This window comes from Macrosteles quadrilineatus, unplaced genomic scaffold (assembly GCF_028750875.1).
Source record: "Macrosteles quadrilineatus isolate MER2022 unplaced genomic scaffold, UCM_ALF_1.0 Scaffold_5__1_contigs__length_97177068, whole genome shotgun sequence".
Taxonomy (NCBI): domain Eukaryota; kingdom Metazoa; phylum Arthropoda; class Insecta; order Hemiptera; family Cicadellidae; genus Macrosteles; species Macrosteles quadrilineatus.
Genome location: NW_026542598.1, coordinates 90,211,721 through 90,231,346, shown reverse-complemented (window position 1 = coordinate 90,231,346; position 19,626 = coordinate 90,211,721). Strand labels below are relative to the sequence as shown.

General features: G+C 35.8%; 2 protein-coding genes across 2 annotated transcripts in view; both read left to right on the top strand.

The window, feature by feature from the left end:
• LOC128994037 (calcyphosin-like protein) overlaps nucleotides 1–19,626 on the top strand; it is a 145,295-nt gene that overhangs the window by 93,552 nt on the left and 32,117 nt on the right. The gene's annotated exons all lie outside the window — the stretch shown is intronic.
• On the top strand, nucleotides 194–13,630 carry LOC128994034 (malonate--CoA ligase ACSF3, mitochondrial-like). Its single transcript, XM_054418238.1, has 11 exons — nucleotides 194–405; nucleotides 2,429–2,817; nucleotides 3,671–3,830; nucleotides 4,329–4,483; nucleotides 5,707–5,863; nucleotides 6,349–6,549; nucleotides 7,301–7,446; nucleotides 10,219–10,367; nucleotides 11,160–11,247; nucleotides 12,096–12,274; nucleotides 13,103–13,630. The coding sequence occupies exons 2-11, from the start codon at nucleotides 2,430–2,432 to the stop codon at nucleotides 13,295–13,297; spliced, it is 1,818 nt and encodes a 605-aa protein (XP_054274213.1). The 5' UTR covers nucleotides 194–405; nucleotide 2,429; the 3' UTR covers nucleotides 13,298–13,630.

The window sequence follows — 19,626 nt, the reverse complement described above, 5'->3', positions numbered from 1 at the left end:
AAGTCTTAACTATATTTAAACAAATTGGTATTCTCCATAGTGGCGGGAAATCATTGGTTGAATGCTTCTATTGGCTACACTGGAGAAAGTAGGCTATTTTGTTTATCGATGAAGATGCTCAATCTGCTCTTCTGCTGTTCAGTTTTCTGTTTTCAGTTTTCAGTCAGTACAGTACTCCAGCAGACGCCACCAGACAGAACGACAGAACTCTCACTCTCAGTCAAGTCAACGTCAACCTCGTCATCACCAAACAAAATAAATGTCTAAACTTTAAGGTGTTTTACACTAAACACACATAAAGATACCTAAAGCCTTATTCTCAAAAGACGCAATTACAACAATCTAGGATCCTCTTTTAGAAGATTTTCTCCACTTACAATAGTGAATAGCCGAGTCCTAACCCAAGTAAGTTTAATAGTAAATCACTGTTCTTAAAGATTTAAAAATAGGCCTAAATTAACTTAGTCACTGATCTTTTATTTCTCTTCTAGTTATTTTAAACTTAACTCTTTTTGGTTATTTTATTTTATTTCAACATTTCAATGCTGAGGTTGTAAAGTCACCTCCCAAAGAAGGACTAGGCCCATTTAAAAAAATATAATTAAGTTAGCCTACTATGACAAAAACGGGCACATTACCTAAAAATTATCCATCAACATTGCCATCCTGAAGAAAGTTACTAAGCATTTATTTAGGCTTATTTTGAATAACAATACAGTAGGGTTAACATTGACTCATTGAGTTTGTGGGTTCGCTGTTACAATAACTTACTAGAAACATTTTAAACATTGTTTTGACAAATGTTTGTAAAACCCTGTAGTTAACTTTTATTCTAAATAACTTGCAATACATAAGTAGGCTTACTATCAATCATTTTATTGTACTAGTCGGCAGAAAGTCTTGATCATAAGTTTACCAATATCAAAATGGAGCTGTCCGTTGGAATGTAAAATAAAATGTACAGGATACAATTAAGACACACACAGTGTTCCGGTGTTCCTCAGCGCTCTCACCTCGGTCCACAACTTTTTAATATATTTATAAATGACATAAGTTAATCAATTGGTGTACTGACATCAGACTGCTTGGTGTTTGCTGATGACCTCAAGATATTTTCCCGGATCTCCTCATTCTTAAAACCACGAACATCTCCAACGATCTCTCACCAACGTCGAGACGTGGTGCTATGAAAATGCAATGGAACTCAATGTAGGCCTATCTGTTGTCTCATTCACAAGACTTGTAACATGTAACACTTTTGACTACAAAATTGGTGGTGATATTCGGAGACGTACGAAGACCGTGTGAGGGATCTTGGTGTAATACTTACTTCTACCTTGAGTCCTGCTGAGCATATAATTCATATTATCGCAAGAGCCAATTCCATCTTTGGATTCATCCTTAGATCATCAAGAGACTTCAAGTCCCCACAGTCACTTCTGGTGTTATATAAGACCCTAGTTCAACCAGTTTTGGAGTATGGCTCAATTATCTGGTCACCATATCAGCTTGGCCATATTGAAATGATAAATAAAGTACAGTTACGCTTCCTCCGAGTCTTAGGTGTCCGCCTGGGCTATGAGTATCGTGCCCCACCAATCTTAGAGCTCCAGGAGTGCTTCAACGTCCATGGTCCACGTTCGTGGTGAGATCGATTCTACCGGCCTACTGGAGGGAATTAATTTCCTTATACTGAGAGGAACACGATCTTCAGATACTTTTGCTCACTTGTATTCACCAACTAACTGTTCTCTCAATTGTGGATTGGCAAGATTGCAGCGTCTTGGAAACAAAGTCAACTTCTTCAAACAGTTTCCTCCTTCAGAAGAAAAACCTCTAACATTATCTTTGCTATGCCTGTTTTGTAGATGATGTATGTTTGTTTTGTCCCAAAATTTGTTTAATTCTTGGTATTCATTGATATATTTATTGTTGTTAATGTTTCACGTAGAAGTTATTGTCATCATAGTTTATAATACATTGTTAAATCTTCAGGAGATATACTTTCAAAGTCTACATGCATTTTCTGAAATCCAAATTAATATTAAATATTTTTTTTTTTAATCTGTTTGTTGTTATTATACTTTGTTAATGTTATTATCTACGTTGCTATCTTGTGGTTATTATTTTTTGTTGCAATGCTGTTTTGTTCAATGGTATATGTAGCTTCTCTTGTTATTTCAAATGCAATTTTTATCTTTCCATTCTACTCATGTGCTTAAATATATAGGCTATTATTTTGTAAATGGTGTATCCAATGGAATGAATAAATGAACACAGTTACCTGATCAGTTACCCCATATTTATTTTATTCGGATCTAACTTAATTATATCCTAGGCCCTAGGACTAGGTCTTTAAGTATAATAGGCTATAATAAAACATTTTATTATTCATGCAATTTTGTTAATAGCTTTTGTGATTTTCCAGAATGCTGTTTCTCTTAACACTACTCTCCTCTGGTCGGCAGACATCGGGAAATGTGACTTTTAGAAAGGGGTTGAAAGAACTTCAAAAACTTTATCAACATACATCAACAGTGCCGATAAACAAGACATTTAGGGATGGTAGATTCAGTAAACATGTCAAATTTGACCAGCCAGTATACAAGTACGCAGCTCTGCATGGTGAAAAAAGTGCACTTCGGGACAAACATGGCGAGTACTCATACTCTGGACTCTTAGATTCAAGTACAAAATTTGCAGAGGTCATACGTAATGCTGTTGAAGGGAAGAGTGACGAAAGAGTGGTGTTTTTGTGTCCAAATGACGCTAGCTACATAGTCACTCAGTGGGCTTGTTGGATCGGTGGACAGACTGGTAAGATTCTTTGCGTTAATTGCTTGTAAAACTTAAGTTACACAATTATTTTTAACTATAGGTTGTCCTGTGGTTGAAAACTCACAAAAAATATGTACTGGTATAGACTTCTCTATTTTCACCCTAGGCTGTAAATAAACCATTTGTTTTGATTTTCTGTTAAGGCCTATATTGCGTCACCGGCATGGCAACCCACAAGGTCCTTGTTATGTTTTTTTTTTTAATTCTTTTTTTGTGCTTATTTTTTAGCCTAAGTTACTCCTCCTCTTTCTAGGCTGCGGTGTTGGTATGTGGCAAGGTTACACAGACCAGCCGAAAACGTGTAAAAACAAACATTGAAAAGAAGTTAGGCCCTGTCCTAGCTAGACGGCAAGAGCGACGCAACCAACGGTCGCTGCTGTCGGCGACAAAATGTGTGTCCACACTGAGTGGCGCGACAACTGCCACTAGGCAACGCGCCACGGGCTGAGGTAGCTGTGGTAGATGCCGCTTTGTCGCGTCGCCGGTGTAGCTCTATTCATCCAATTAGCGTCTTAGGCCTGTAGCCTAAGTTATCAAAGCTGTACCAATTTTTGGTGCCCAGACAATAGCAAGTTATTCTTATATTTCTCTTGAGTATTAATAAGCTGATCAGTCTTATTGCTTCAGCCGGGATTTCCTAGGCGCTGAACGCAGAGAGCGGACTCCTCTTGTCATAGGTAATTTAATGTTATTTTTTCCTAAAAGTGGAGCGGAATGCCATGTTAATCACTCTTCCACGCTCTGCTTGCACGCAAAAAAACCCAGCTTTAGAGACCAGTTGTGATTGTTGTTATTCACAGACATTTTTCCAATGTTTGCTCTTTGTTTCCAGCTGTACCTTTAAGTAGACATTTTCCTCCTCCAATGATGGAGTATTTTGTCAATGACTGTGACGCTAAACTGATCGTCACTACACCTCAGTATTCCAAAACTATGACCCAGTTAGCAGAGAAAACGAATAAGCGTCTAGTTATCTTAGACGATGTCTTTAGGTAAGGGAGTAGTCTATGTGTAGTAAGACTTCTACAGGTACACTCGGTAATTATTTTATTTACTTTATGAACTTTGGAAAAGATTCCCAAACTATAAGGCAGATACTAACTTAGTAGAATAGAATGAGATGTTAACTATTTAAGATCAATTGTGTCTAGTAGGCCTAACTATGTCTTGGGTCCAATTTCAAAATGTTACAGTAGGCCTATACAGAAATTGAACCGGAAAGCTTTAGGCCTACTAGATTTGCTCTTGAATCATTCAGCTTCCCTCTTGACAAAATGTTGAAAATATACAATCCTGATTGTGTGAAAATCAAATCCAAATTTAGGGATTGTTCTGACAGTTTTATAATTAAAATAATTATGTGTTACTAGCTTTAAGGCATACATAGATTGTGCCCTATAGAATATAGGAATAGGAAACTCTTTTGATTTAACCTCAATAAAATATGGTTTTTGTGATTGGAAATTACATTCTGAGTATTTGTCTCACAGGATTGAAGCTATGGCACGGAAGTCAGAAAATGAAGACAACATTGTTCACAGCGATATTGATGGGCTAAGGAATGACTTAAGTGCAGAGAACAAACACAACAACGACAAAGCAGCGCTTATACTGTATACCTCAGGCTCCACCGGCCCTCCTAAAGGTTAGTACTTAACAGTTATTTTGCGACTGAAACCAATCTTATCACTCAATAACATTAAAAACTCAACAAAATGCATACATTGCACATTGTAAAAAAAATGTAAATATAAAGTTGTTTGACTGCTGATGAAAACTAACAATGATTTTTAATTGATACAAACTCTTTGTGGCCAAAGTCTATTTTAGAAATATCTACATAGAGTTACAATTTATCCAGTTGCTCCTTCATACAAGTATAAAAATGCTAAGTTTAAAGAGAATATGAAAAAGAGTTCATTTAGTGGGCTCAATAAAACCTAAACTAACTTGCTCAGGTAGAGTGCAATTATTGCATCCATCGTTAAATATAAAATGTTTAAATATCTGCCCTAAAAATGGATCTCATTAACAAAAATACTTTTAAGAACAAGTAAAAGTTTTCCAAAACGTTGTCATTAAAAACAAAATTTTGGATGCCAATTTTAGTCTGACCATTTTTACACACTTTAAATGTTGTTTCCCTACAAATTGCTCACTTGAAGCGTTTCTATTCTATAGATCTTAAGTTTTGGCCAACGAAATGGTAGTTTTCATCGCTAGGAGCGAAAGTGGCTCTTTTTGGTACGCAATCGGGTGGAAATATGATTAAGTACCAAAAAGACACTTCACTTCGTGTGATGAACAACTATTTTCATCATACTGTAAAAATGTCCTTCTAATCGTCACCAAATTAGGCTAAAACTGCATAATTTGAGGTTATACGTCATCGATGTTTACATTTCTGTTGCTTAGAAACTTAACTTATATCGTTATAATCCATTCATCTCTATGGTGATTAGCAGCGTTTTCATAATGCACTGACTGGTACAATTTCGAGGTTAGTGAACCGAAAAATTTACCATTTATTTTTTCTGTTTCCTATTTGAAGTTAGCCAAAAACGATGATTTGGCGGGTGATTTATAGAACTATAGGCTGCTTTCCGAACAGTATGATGAAAACTGTACTGTATTACATTCCACATTTCACAACAAGCTGATTTTTTTTTGCCCAATTTTCAACTTTTGCAATAACAGGCAGTTAAACAACGTCAAGGCAAACTCTTGTCTTCACTCGAAAAAGACCAGTGGGATCAGATAAAAACGTACCTTTTTTTTTAACAACACTCATATTAATCAACACACGAGTGCTGGAAACAGCACTATATGAAATGTGTATATGAATCATGGACATGTTGAAACTTGCAGGCGTAGTGTTGACACACAGGAATCTACAGGCACAAGTTTCCAGTCAGGTGGAGGCTTGGCAGTGGACTTCAGGAGATGTCGTTCTACACAGTCTACCTCTACATCACATACACGGAGTTGTCAATGCCCTACTCACCCCTTTCATGGTTGGCGCCAAGTAAGCTGTATTGAAACTAAGTGTTCCTTAAAGATTATGAGGTCATTGTCAACCCCATTGTGGTTGTTTCAATAAAGTATTGGCCGTATTGATGAGGTAAATAGTACAACAATTCAGGTGTTGAATTGGTAAACCAAGACTTTCAAACCTATTAAGTGGTATGCATGTCGAAATAATTAGGAACACCTGATACGAAGAAAAAGGAAAAAAGTTAAAAACAATTTTTGTCCTACAATAAAAAAAAAATTGTTTGGCTGGAATACTTTTTCAGTAATAATCGTTGTCCATCTGAAGTAAAGTTTTGACAATTACGTATGTTGGCAGTAACATCCTCACATCCTCGTATTCATGGCAGTAACTAAGTTCACACCTAGTTATTGAGGCTGTAACGCTGATTCAATTGGTTGGGAATGAAATTAATCTTCATATTGTATTATATTTATTGACCAACTGTTCAGTAACACTAAGTGTTTATTTCATTACAGGTGTGTGATGCACTCAGCGTTCAATCCGAGCGAGGTGTGGAACGAGTTTCTGGGCAAGAAAGAAGGTTCGACTGATCGTATTAGTGTCTTCATGGGTGTCCCGACCATGTACATCAACCTGCTGAATGAGTATGACCATTCCCTAACCAAGAATGAGAGGATGGTGGAGTATGTGAAAGCAACTTGCTCAGAGAAAATAAGGTACAACTTTATGTATTGTGGAAATTATTAGTATTTAGGGTACTTTGGTATTATACCGACCACACTTAATAATTATAACCTAACTTATGGGTGGTTAGGTTAGGTTAGGTTAGGAAGATTTTGTTATCAAAATATTATTTTGGAAGTCAATTTATCGGTGTGGTTGGTATAATACCAAGTACTGTATTTAGTTCCTCAAATATTTTTATTATCTCCAAGTTGAATTGCTCTTTGATGATTCTTCCAGGTAGTTTGTCCTTTGGAGGCTCCTAGATTCCGTTTTGAAGGCTATTCCTTTAAGATAACCCTTAGTGGTTCTTTCTGTTAGATAAGGCCTAGACCTTTGAGGGCCCTTCCTAAAAGACAACCCTTTGTGGGTTCTCCCTGAAATTTAACCCTTTTTGGGTTGTTCCTAGTAGATTAAATTTGAAGGCTCTTCCTGAAAGATAACTCTTTGTGGGTTCTTCCTAAAAGATAACACTTAAAAGGCCCTTTCTAGCAAATTGATAATAAACAGATAATACAAGAACTTAACCTAAAAGGGTCTTACAACTTCAATAATCTTTGGTAGCCGACTGAATTATTCATATGTTGATTCTAATAATGATATTTTTCAATGCTAATTAGTAGTGCTAGACAGTGAGAATTTATTTATTTCTCATTACCTTTTAGTGAACTGTCAATATTTCCACAATTATTTCCCTGAGTACTGAGTAGTCAATTATTCTAATTATATTTCTCTGCCGAGCAGGCTGATGGTGAGTGGGTCGGCGCCCCTGCCCTCGCAAGTGTTTGATTGGTGGCAGATGGTGACAGGTCATGAGATCCTGGAGAGGTACGGCATGACAGAGATTGGCATGGCGTTGTCCAACCCGTTGCATGGCGAACGTAAACCTGGTGAGTCGTGTTAATGTCTGTGCCAGTGGCTTGTGTGGAAGAATCACTCTAAGTGGTCCAAACCACTCACTCTTATTGATTTGTATTGGTGCAGCCAAGGATGCTGGAAAGGCTTAAGACTCTTGGCTGGACTGTTGTGAGATGGATCTAGATTTTGTTGGTACGTTGATGTACAGCGTGTGGTAAAGTTTCCAAGTTGCTGAATGTGCTGGATGCTGGAATGTACCAATTATGTGGAATAACAAGGAAAAAGTTTAAATTACAACGTGAAACCCACACTTGCAATACCAGAATCAAAAATAACATTTACCAAAACATAATTTTGAAATGGTTTATGCCATGTCCTCATACTCTGGTGTAAAGTTTTTTAAGCTTACTAGAGGCCCCATGCAGCGTTGAAATAAATATCATATCCTAGAAATAATCAAATTTATCCTATATATAATACGAGTAAAGTTTGAATACTTTTCAACTCGATCTGGGAATCGGCTCTAACAAAAACGTTTATATTTACGGAATAACTAAGTTCTGTGTCAAAAATAAGTGCTAGACCAGAGGTATAGCCAGGAAAAATCTTATTTTCGCCATAATATGAGTACAAACTTTTGAAAATTTAACATGGGCCTTATGAGAAAACATTCCGCCATTGTTGTCATTTTGTTTACATTTTAATACAAAACGTGATGTTCTGTACCCACGGGCACCTCAGCTTGCGCATGCTCAGAAAGCTCTTGAAGCACTTTCCGAGGATATGTAGCATATGTTTACACAGACCAAAGGAAATAAAAATGTGTATATACAGAGCAAAAGAAATGAACAATCAGATTATACCATTGAGCATATTATACTACAACTGGAAAACCAATTTCTGTCAATGTCGAGTACGGTAGTTAAATTAATGAGAGGATGGAATAATCTTTAATTAGCTTTAACTCATACAACTCCTTTTATATTAACAGGTCGGCGACTTAGGAAGAGGTGAAAAAAGTAGTCAAGGCGAGTAGTGCGAAGTGTAGGAACTGTTTATGACGATTAGATTAAGGTATTTTCAATCCTGAAATACTATGGGAAGGGAGGGAAACAGGTCCACGACATAGGAAGAGGCGAAGGAAGTAGTCAAGACGAGCTGTCCGGAGTGTGGGAACTGTTTGTGACGATTAGATTAAGTTATTTGCAATCTTAAAAAGCTATGGGAAGGGAGGAAAACAGGTCCGCGACGTAGGAAGTCGTGAAGGAAGTAGTCAAGGCGAGTAGTCCGGAGTGTGGGAACTGTTTATGGCGATTAGGTTAAGGTATCTGCAATCCTAAAATGCTATGGGAAGGGAGGAAACGGGTCCACGACGTAGGAAGTGGTGAAGGAAGTAGTCAAGACGAGCTGTCCGGAGTGTGGGAACTGTTTGTGACAATTAGATTAAGGTATTTCCAATCCTGAAATACTATGGGAAGGGAGGGAAACAGGTCCATGACGTAGGAAGTGGTGAAGGAAATAGTCAAGGTGAGCTGCCTGGAGTGTGGGAACTGTTAATGGCGATTAGATTAATGTATTATCAATCCTAAAATGCTATGGGAGGGGAGGGAAACAGGTCCGCGACATAGGAAGTGGTGAAGGAAGTAGTAAAGGCGAGTAGCCTGGAGTGTGGGAACTGTTTATGACGATTAGATTAAGGTGCCTGCAATCCTGAAATGCTATGGAAAGGGTGGAAAACAGGTCCACTACGTAAGAAGTGGTGAAGGAAGTAGTAAGGCTAGCAGTGCAGAGTATGGGTCTGCTTAATTATGTATCTGCAATTCTAAGATGCAATGGGAAGGGGGAAACAGGTCCACGACGTTGGGAGTGGTGATGGAAGTAGTAAAGGCGAGCACTGCGGAGTTTGGGAATGGATTTATGTATCTGCAATACTAAGACTGCTTTCAGAGTAAACTAATGATTTTCCCCGAGCAAAGCTCGGTCCCCAGGTACTTTTTTTTAATTGAGTAATACAGTATCTTGAACTTAAATAATTCAAACAATCTGTAGCTCAAATTAAAGTCTATAATTTACTGATTGTTTTGAGTCTACAAAATAAAAAAAAACATTAGCAATACTGGAGCTATTGATTTTTAATCATACCTTATGAAAAATAATTTTTATGTTGGTTGTTCACCTTGCGTTGGCTTGAAACTCTTCCGATTTGAATAACTAATAGCTTTTTAAAACGAAAGCCGGTATTTCACTGAAGGTTCTTAGACCAAAATATATAAAATTATATAATTATAACTGGTAAAATTCATCTTAAATTGAACTAAGAATTCAAAAATAAATCAAATTTATGTTTTTTGGTCGAGTAATACAGTAAATATATATATGCCGATGCTTGATGTGAAATCTGTGTGTGCATACTGCACAATCAATTTGAATTTGAATCATTTAAATCGGACAAGTAGAAGAGCCAAACGAATTAGCTAAAGAAAAATCATAGGCCGTAACTCCCATAAGAAATACATGGGGAGCAAATTTCGTTTACATATAAGCAGAGTGGGACTGTAGATTAATATATGCCGATGCTTGATGTGAAATCTGTGCGTGCATACCTTCAATGTGAGACCTCAATCATGAAAGCGCTCGGGTAGAAGAGACAAACAAACTCGGAAAAGAAAAACCAAATTTTTTAAATATATAAGATTACCAAATAAGCCAATGACATTAATAATTGAAAAACAGGCATTATACATTGAGACTATTTATTGTAACTTTTGTAAATAATATAAAGATAATTAAAATTGTAATTGCAGGTTTTGTCGGCTCCCCAATGCCTGGTGTGAGGGTGAGGATTGTACAGCAAAATGACATACCTAGTCAGACTGATGAAGTTTTATGTGAGGGGGACAACATCAAGACTCGTAACTTTACCAACGATTCTGCCGTCTCTGGCTTGCTACAGGTAGGTTAGCTATATACATTTCCTCTTTAATTTACTGACAAATTCTGTTTAAGAGTTATACAAATGTTGCAGACTCTTTTCACGTTTTTATACTTCCCAGATATTTTTGTCCAATATTATTCTATTGGCTGTATTAATACATTCCAAACTTTGTTCTTTGGTCATTTATTTATTAAGTAATTCAAAATTTAAATTTAAGGGGTAACTGAATAAAATTTACTTTTACGAATTACATTCTAAAGCCTCGTTCACACGGTGCGTTTTTACAAGCTACACGCCGGCTTTTTTACACGCAGCTAGTAAAATAGCTCAGTGTGAACAGTGTACTCGCTCAAAAGCTGCTTGTAAAAAAGCTCTGAAAAAAGTTGACGCTGCCGCTACAACACGCCAACTTTTGAGCGAGTAGGCGTGTAAGTAGCCCAGTGTGAACACAGTTGCTTGTGCTTGTGCGTATGTTATTCAAAGATGTCGTGGGATTTGGTTCAAGCTAGCTGCTGAGCGAGTGGAAAAAGCATCGTGTGAACGACTACAAGCGCACTCGTTGGCGTCTTTCTACACGTCTGTGAGTTGGCGAGTGGACAAGCTGTATGTGAAAGAATACAAGCACACTCGCCAACACACTTCTTACTTGCTGGCGAGTAGCTTGTAAACTCACACCGTGTGAACGAGGCTTTAGCAATTGTGAAAAATAGTATGTGTTATCATTAAATAAGCTACATGAACCCATACACAGCATTTCTAACATTTAATTCAAACAACTAATTTGGTAATTTACATTTGAAACTTGAACAGGTGAAGGGGGAAGGAGTGTTTTCCCAGTACTGGAACAAACCAGAATCTACGGCGACGGACTTTACCTCGGACGGCTGGTTTAAGACAGGTCTGCTTGTAGCATAGTGTAGCGTAGGTCTAGCTCTGGACACACTTTAGACTGCTGACTTTACAGCACATCTGTACTCAGAAACTCAGATGAATCCCATCTCCCCCTTACAGATGAGAAAGAATATATTTTGAGGATGGGAGAAACATTTTTCTTATTTTTAACTTTTAATGGGTTACCCGAGATCCTAAAATCAGCTTTATCTAGTAAAATTTGACATTAATATGAAAAAGTTGTTCAGACATTTCTGATTGTCTATTGTGCTTGATATTTAAACCCAAAAAGTTCTCAAAATCCAACAGAACTTTTTGATGCATCCATGATTTTTACTACTTGTAAATCTTTTGTATGAACTACAAGATAGAAGATTTTTGTTGAGTTTGAGCAAGGTTAGAAGAGGTAACTGGGAGTTGTGCTAGTATTGTTTTATTTATTTGTGAACTGCGCTGTCCGTTGACATCAGTATATCTTTCAGTATTATGTAATATACGTTATACAGTGAAATGAGTAAACACACCATTTTTCACTGTAGAGTAGACTGTGCCTTATTTGCTTAGACTATATTTTACACACAAGGTATCCCTGAAAATAACTTTGTGAGCTGTAGCAACTATTATGACCCATCAACCTGGTCAGCAACAAGAAATAGGGTAGAACATTTTATTTTAGACACTAGCACATTCTGTGACTGGCTCACACAACTATGTTATTTTTTAATAAAAAATTGACCACAGCCAATTGATATAGAAAAATTGATATAGATCGGATGTCCACTTCAGTATCTAGTAGTCAACACAGTAATGGTATTAAAAAATCTGGTGACTGTTCTAGTTTTGTTTTGTTTCCAGGTGATATTGCAGAGTACATAGAAGGAAGTTACCGAATCCTGGGAAGGTCTTCAGTGGACATAATTAAAACAGGAGGGTACAAAGTGAGCGCTCTGCAGATAGAGTATGTCCTGCTCAACCATCCAGACATCATAGATGTTGCAGTGGTGGGCCTCCCCGACATCACTTGGGGCCAGAAGGTACAAACTAGTTTATTAGGATTTCTCCTAATAAAAAATTAAGCATTAATTAGGAGCAGAGAAAGAGTGTTTGACTCAAAGTGTATTTGATGGTGTCAACAAGTTTTAGCCTGAAAACCGTTTTATTCAGAATAGGCCTAGTGGGTTGGGACATTACTTTTTAGATAATATCCATTAGTGTCTGGCGGGATTTGAACCTGGTCTACCACTAGACTAGCTCGCCACCCTGGTGTCTGCAATAGTAAATAAATATCTGCTATCGATGACTTGGATACCGGAATAGACATCCAGGGCCGTAGCCAGCTTTGGCAGGCCCAGGTAAAGATATTAAGCTGGGCCCTCTTGGAGCCCGGGCCCCGGTAAAATTGTCCAGAATAACCGGTTTGAGTACAGCCATATAGACATCCCATCTATAGACCAACTGTTAAATACATTCTGCTATTACTTTGATGTGATGGATAAATGAGTTTAAGGTGATTTAAGTTGTATAGCTTAGCTGATTGTATATATAGTGCTCGTAAGGTTTATGGTTTGATCCTAAGAAAAGTCATAAACTCTTTGATCATTTGAAACTGGACCCTGGCTCTTGATAAGTGCTCTTGATCAGAGTCGGAATCAAAGCTATTGTCTCATCCATTCAACAATTTATTCTTTCACTATTCATGTAGCGTATTAATTATATAGATTCTATTCTTTAAAATTTTTTCCTTGGAGTGTCGGCGTTGTAAAAATTGAATCTAATGGAAGTTTGTGCGGCAATAAAATTTAATAACTAACTAGAAATTCATTCTAGTCTGATATAAATAAGTATTGCACTTTTTGTTTCAGATTGCTGCTGTCGTCCAACTAAAGGAAGGTTCGTCTTTGGATTTGAAACAAGTGCAACATTTTGTAAAAGAAAGACTGCCTGTTTACATGATGCCAAGTATGCTTAAAGTTGTCGATAGCATTCCAAGAAATGCCTTAGGAAAAGTAAACAAAAAAGAAATTGTCACAAACTTATTCAATAGGACAGCAGTTTAGACTGTACTTACTTAAATGTGTAATATTTTCCAACTCAAAATGATATTGAAAGTTAAAACTAATAATTTGTTCTACTAAATTCTTTTTAGTACTGAATCTATTGGTCTGATTGTATATTACCAGTTGAGTAGACCAGAACTTTTTATCAGCGTCTCATATTTTTAATTAAATGTTACGACTATTAAGCTGAGAACTTTGTAGATAGTAAGACTGATTGTAAATACCAATAATGAACAAAAGTAATTTCCTCAATATTAAGACTAAATTGAGAATTTGACTGTTTTGTTAAGACTGAAGAATGGATTGTAAAATATATTGTTGTTGAATACAAATTTTGTAATCAAGATATGTATTAACGATTATTTGCCTTTGCTTCCTTTAGTTAGTAAGATGAAAAGAGAAATAAAGGAATTGATCCACAGAAAGTTGGAGAAAATCTTTGTGTTACAAGGGGTTTGGTATGAGCTCACCATATTTTGGTGAGTTCTGTTGTCTTTAAAGTGTAAAAGACATTGGAGTAAAAAAGACGAGGGTAAACCATTTCTTAGAATTTTCAAGCTGTGGAAATAGTAGAGTAAAAGAAACTTTGTGGCAGAGTGCCAAAAGGAAGTTGATTTCTCTGAAACTTGAGAACAACATAGGTTATTCATTAATATCGTAGAGGAGTAAGGTACAGAAGAAACATTAATTGTTGTACCTTAGTTGTATGTAGGACAAAGGTCCAACACCTCTTTTCTAACAAACCTCATTTAACCGAACAAACGATCTAATAATAAACAATAGTTCATCCCCTGGCTACATAACCAAAAAGTAAAGCATGCCTCACTAGAAAAACAGGCCATGCTGCAGGATCCATGACCCACACTTGTGGATAGATTCACTGCCATATCCCATATGTTTTAGGTAAATAATTTGACTGTCAGATTTTAACGGAAAGATTTAGTATGAATACATGTTTTTGTATAGAGAATGAGAATGTTTCTCTTAATACTTGTCCCAAAGTTTAGAAAGTATGGATTTGTTTGTCGAAATAGGTGGATAACTCTTGTAGCCATAAGACGTGGATAGCAATTTTCATTTTCTCTTTTTGAACAGCGTATATTATCTCCTGAATCATAAAAATAAACTTGACCGTTAAATAAACTAAAAAATAACTTAAAATAAACTACCCGATCATTACCATGTAGTATTGTTAACAAAAACGGCTTCACTTATTATGTAGAAATGTCATCACTAGGGCGTAACGCGACTCTTTTAGCGAATTTCCCATATAGGGAATAAGCTATTACCGTAGGTCTCATGGTAAGACCTGGACCCGGGACCGATTTACTTTTTCCTTTTGAGGTCCCTAGAGGCCAAAAACACCATCCGTGCAAATTCATATATATGTATATATATATATATTTATATATATATGTGTGTGTGTGGATGTGTACAGAGCTAGGGACTACACCTGTGGTCCGATTTCGATGAAACTTGGTGTGTAGAATCCGAGGATCATCGCAGCGACCGCCCACCGGTGTTAGTGACCAGTGTTAGTGAGTGACAGGGACCATAAAACTCTAATCCATAGTATCTCTAGGCTTTTTTTTTCATTTTTTAGAAATTTAGATTTTAACGTTGATTTTCCAATATTGAAAAACGTATGACTTATGATTTATTTAGACGTATGATTTATGAAAACCCAAGTTGATGGCGGACGAATTAAACATCCATCCTACATTAATCTGTGTGCAAAAACTCGCCTATAAGAATAACTTGGAGGGCTCCGGGTCTTATTAGGCGAGGGAGGGTCTGGGAGGATGAGCTGTCTTGCAACATTACAGTCTTATCATTAAAAAACCTATAAAATCTGAGTTTCTCAAAAATGGCATAACGATTTTGATAAAAATGAGTATGTTTTAGCCCTTTAAATTCTGAACAAAATGGCACTACTCCCATTTCTATAAAAATTACGGTTCAAAAGTTATTGTAACTTATGTTATCCCCCCCCCAAAAAAAAAACATAAAATAACAAAAAAAAATCGTTTTTTGGAGAAAAGCTGGTTTTGATCGAAATAAATATGTTTATGTTATGGTCCTTATACTAAAAAAATAGTACAGCACCCCATTGCTGTAACAATTACATTCAAAAGTTATTGCAACTTTTGTGATTTCTAACTATAAAATATCATATTTACTCTTACCGCTTACCCATGATAAAAGTTGTTGATGAGCTTATGGGAGAAAGTATGTGTCAGAATACTCGTACAGAAAATGTTTGACTTAGACGAAAATTACCCTTATGACATAACAAATCAAGTAACAAGCCAATCGTCGAACTCAGTTGAGAGAAGCGACTCTCGGCTTTTCAAACAATTATGTGAACGAGATGTAATACTTTACATCTCGTTAATAGATCGTTTCACCACAGCCAATATGAAGTGTGGTGGTATGTTATTTTTGGCTATTAGTACAAAGCTCGTACCACAAACACAGGCGAGAACTTAACTAATGTTTAGAATAAATTTCATTCTCTAACAAATTTATCTATTATACAACCTATTCGACTAAATGAAGTATTTGTTTAGGTTGACTTTTACTGCAGATAATCAGTGAAAGATTGGTATTTAATGTGTTTAATTATTTATTAAAAACACATCCAGTGCAGTGAAGTGTGGTGGTGACATACAGCGCTACCTGTTGGTGCAGCAGTGAACTTCGTACTGCTTTACCGACAACATAGAATATTCACACGACCTGACGAATCATGGCATAATAAAATTTACTATGTAAGCAATATTTTGTGTTACATTGGCGGTTTTATTATGCAGATGATTGATAGCTAAACCATAGACAAATATATTTAAATACAGTATAGATTTAGATACCTTACTGCTGCGGTTAGCATAAGTTCTGGCATTCGTCGCTAGGAGTGCCATAGGAGTAACCATTTTGAAAATCAAAATCACTCAAAGTTTTGCCATTGGAAGGGAGAATCATTTGGAAAGGGGAGTTTGTTGTTCAGTCACTAGTTTTTTTACCTTTTTATCACTTGAAATGTAGGCATACACTTTCAAACGATTTAGAATTAGAATTTCCAGCTTCATAAACATTTCGGAAGAATTAAACTTTGCAGCTCTGTACACCAACATTGCAATCCCTTTATGCAAACCAGTAGAATATTTTGTCTTTCGATTCAAGAGGATTCCAAATTGAACGGCCACTCTGTGATAATTCAAGTGATAAATTGGTTAAAGCTGTCCCAGAATTATTATAGAAATTTGCGATGAGAGCACATTGTTATTAGTGTTGAATACCATGGATATTTCTTATCAATTTATGTTTTTCTGTTAGTTTTAGCGAATTCACCTTCTAGGCCATCGGAGTAATCACCGGCATCAAATTAGGAAAATGTAGATCCCGTTAAAAATCTGCCTTTCGACACTCCCTGCTCTGTGGCTGTACATTTACCACGTTTGTCAAAAACAACCTACGTTTATTTCAAAACTGAACAAAAAACTCGTAATTATAATAAAGATTAACAGACAACTTTTGGTGAATCCAAACCACAGATTAGAGTTGTTTCTAAATGTACCCTATTATCAGTGCATACAAGTTTACAAAAAAAATATTTTTTTTACATGCGTGTCTTTGAATGTCAACAAATAAAAAAAATGAAAATTGATCGAGCTTTTCCTCTACGACAATGGAGTTATTTATATCCTTTTGACTGTAATATCACGTTTTAATATTTCTGTTCTTTCCGTAGATTATTACAAATTCATCACATAATTTGTATTGACATGGGACATTTTCATTGGTAATCTTCAACTACTCTAATATGAAGTTTGTTGATGAATAAATTTAATATCATCAAGTTTAACACTTTTATTGTTGGGCTTCTCGCTCAAAACTTTTGACTTTTGACTGTTGAAATCCCGCTTTTCTCAACTATGGTGTTACTTGTTTAGCGAAGTGGATATTGCAGTACGATATAGTGATGAAGATGAAGGAATGACGTAATATAGTAGCGGATGACCGAATAAGGACAATACTTCATTCAATTAGTATTAATTGATGAGCGCCTACTAACTTCTGACATTGACTCAAAGCTGTATGTGTAGCTAAATTGTATCACAACTTATGCAGGTGCCAGTATAAATCCGGAGCGGCGCTATACTGTTTAGGTAATGTCTGGCTTTTAGCTAATTATAAACATTTATTTTACTAGCCTATCTCAAACTTCATTTATGCATATTTTATTCTAACTAGTAGTTTTGCCCGTGCTTTTACCACTTGCACCTCTCGACCGTTATAAGTTCTCGACTTTGTCTCGAACTTAAAAAATATATCGAGCCGGCAAAACCGGATTTTCGGCCCTAGGTACGAAATATACTACGTATTCGTTTAACGAATATCTTGTTTACTTTCTGCAAAGTGCCATTAAAATGTTTATGATTTAAGTTGTTTACAAAATGTTGACCGTTAGTATATTTTATGACTAGGTGTACAATGCAGTTGTCTGCTTGCATATTAATCCAATACTTCTCTAAAGTCAATGGCACATCTGTTCCTCGTAAATGAGATAAAATACTACTTGCAGTATCCTATGTCAATGGTATAATTGGTTCACATAAATGGAATTATTATTTGCTTCATTAAAACTTCATCACTCCGTAACGAAAGTGACCATTTTCAATAACAGCTGACATCAATGAAAGTAGTCGTTTCCCAAGCTATAATTTAGAGCGAGGGAAAATCGATCAGCTGATTTTCCCTCGCTCTAAATTTACTTTCCCTCGCTCTCAATTAGTTCTCCATTTATTCACTACGCGCGCTAGTGTTTTGTTACGGTTTAATTTAATGATTTGAATCAGCTGTATGTATTTTTAAAAGTTGTTTTATTCTTTTATTTTCATTTTTAAACAACATTTATTGAGAAATATACGTAGGATCCCATTTAGAAGATTTTATTTTGATGTTCAATCAAATTAATTGAGAAATAAAATAGTTTTAATATTACTGTGGTCTGCTGATAATCTGTGTTTGTGTATTTATGCGTCGTGATGAAAAGTATCGTGCACTTGCTCCATTATTCCCGTCCTCGGCTTCGCCTCGTACGTGAAAATAGCTCTCACATACTCGGCTTCGCCTCGCACGTGAAATTGGGGTTCCCTGTGTTCGGCTTCGCCTCACACAAAAACTTGAGCCCGCGCCGGAAAATGCCACTTTCGGTCCTAGTAACGAAATATACTATTACATGATTTACCTTTATCTCCCTTACATACATTTTTCTTTATTTTTGACATTTTAAATTTCAATCTTGAAGTTTCAAAACTACTAATTATTGAATTTAAATTAACAATTTTTGAAGGCCAATCTTCTTCAAACTAAAATTACAAATCCTTACATCCATACACAGGTTTTCTTGAGTTTTATGGATTTAATGATGAGTTTGAAAGGCCGCTACGTAACAAAAATAGTTCAATCTTGTTAAGATTAACAAGGACCACTAGGAAGCTCAACAATTTTAGCCAAAACTCTACGGCTTTTTCTTCGTCTTCGATCTCTTTCCGATTGATTATAAAAATTATTAACGTGTACGTGTAACACATGTGTTATGGTTTAAACCCAGGGATCATTGCGAATGTGAATGTTAATATAACTTTTGTATAATTGTTTTTATTTTAAAATTATTACATTCATTAAACTCAAAATAAAGTCAAATTACAATTAGTTTGATTCCATCAATACAGTTGATATTGTAAAAAAAAATGTTAAATAGTCTCATATGAAATTTGTTCCCTTATTAACAATAATTAATACAGTACCGGTAGGGGTTTGTGTTCTAACAGAAGGTAATACACGTTTTGTTTACTGTGATATTAAAATGATGAGCTGCAGGTAAAGATTCCGGTACTTTCCTGTTAAAGGGAACATTCATTATTATCGATGATTTTTTTTTCTCGATATATCGATGTTTTTGTTTTCCGATCCATTACAAATTGACAAGAAATGAAACTGATCTAAGCTAACCTAAAATAACCAACCATACTTGCTGTACCATTTAAAAATTCCCTTTGGGTTTGAATATAAAAGGCAAGTTTTAAACGCGGAATTTTTAAATGTTACAGCAAGTTTGGTTATTTATGTTAGGTTATTTATTTTTGAACAGTTTCATTTCATTAATGTTTGTTGATACTGAACAATATTTTTCGTCATTGTCAGCTGATATGTTTCAATTTGTTAATATCGATATATCGAGAAAAAAATCATCGGTAGTAATGAATGTTCCCTTTAACAGGAAAGTACCAAGATTCCTGACAAAAGTTCAGTAGTTAGGGTAA

What these genes read in the sequence shown, in the direction of transcription:
- LOC128994034 (XM_054418238.1), top strand. Translation starts at nt 2,430, where the DNA reads ATGCTGTTTCTCTTAACACTACTCTCCTCTGGTCGGCAGACATCGGGA. An exon ending in CCTTTCATGGTTGGCGCCAA is followed by an intron (nt 5,864 to 6,348) that starts GTAAGCTGTATT and finishes ATTTCATTACAG; the next exon opens with GTGTGTGATGCACTCAGCGT. An exon ending in GGACGGCTGGTTTAAGACAG is followed by an intron (nt 11,248 to 12,095) that starts GTCTGCTTGTAG and finishes TTTTGTTTCCAG; the next exon opens with GTGATATTGCAGAGTACATA.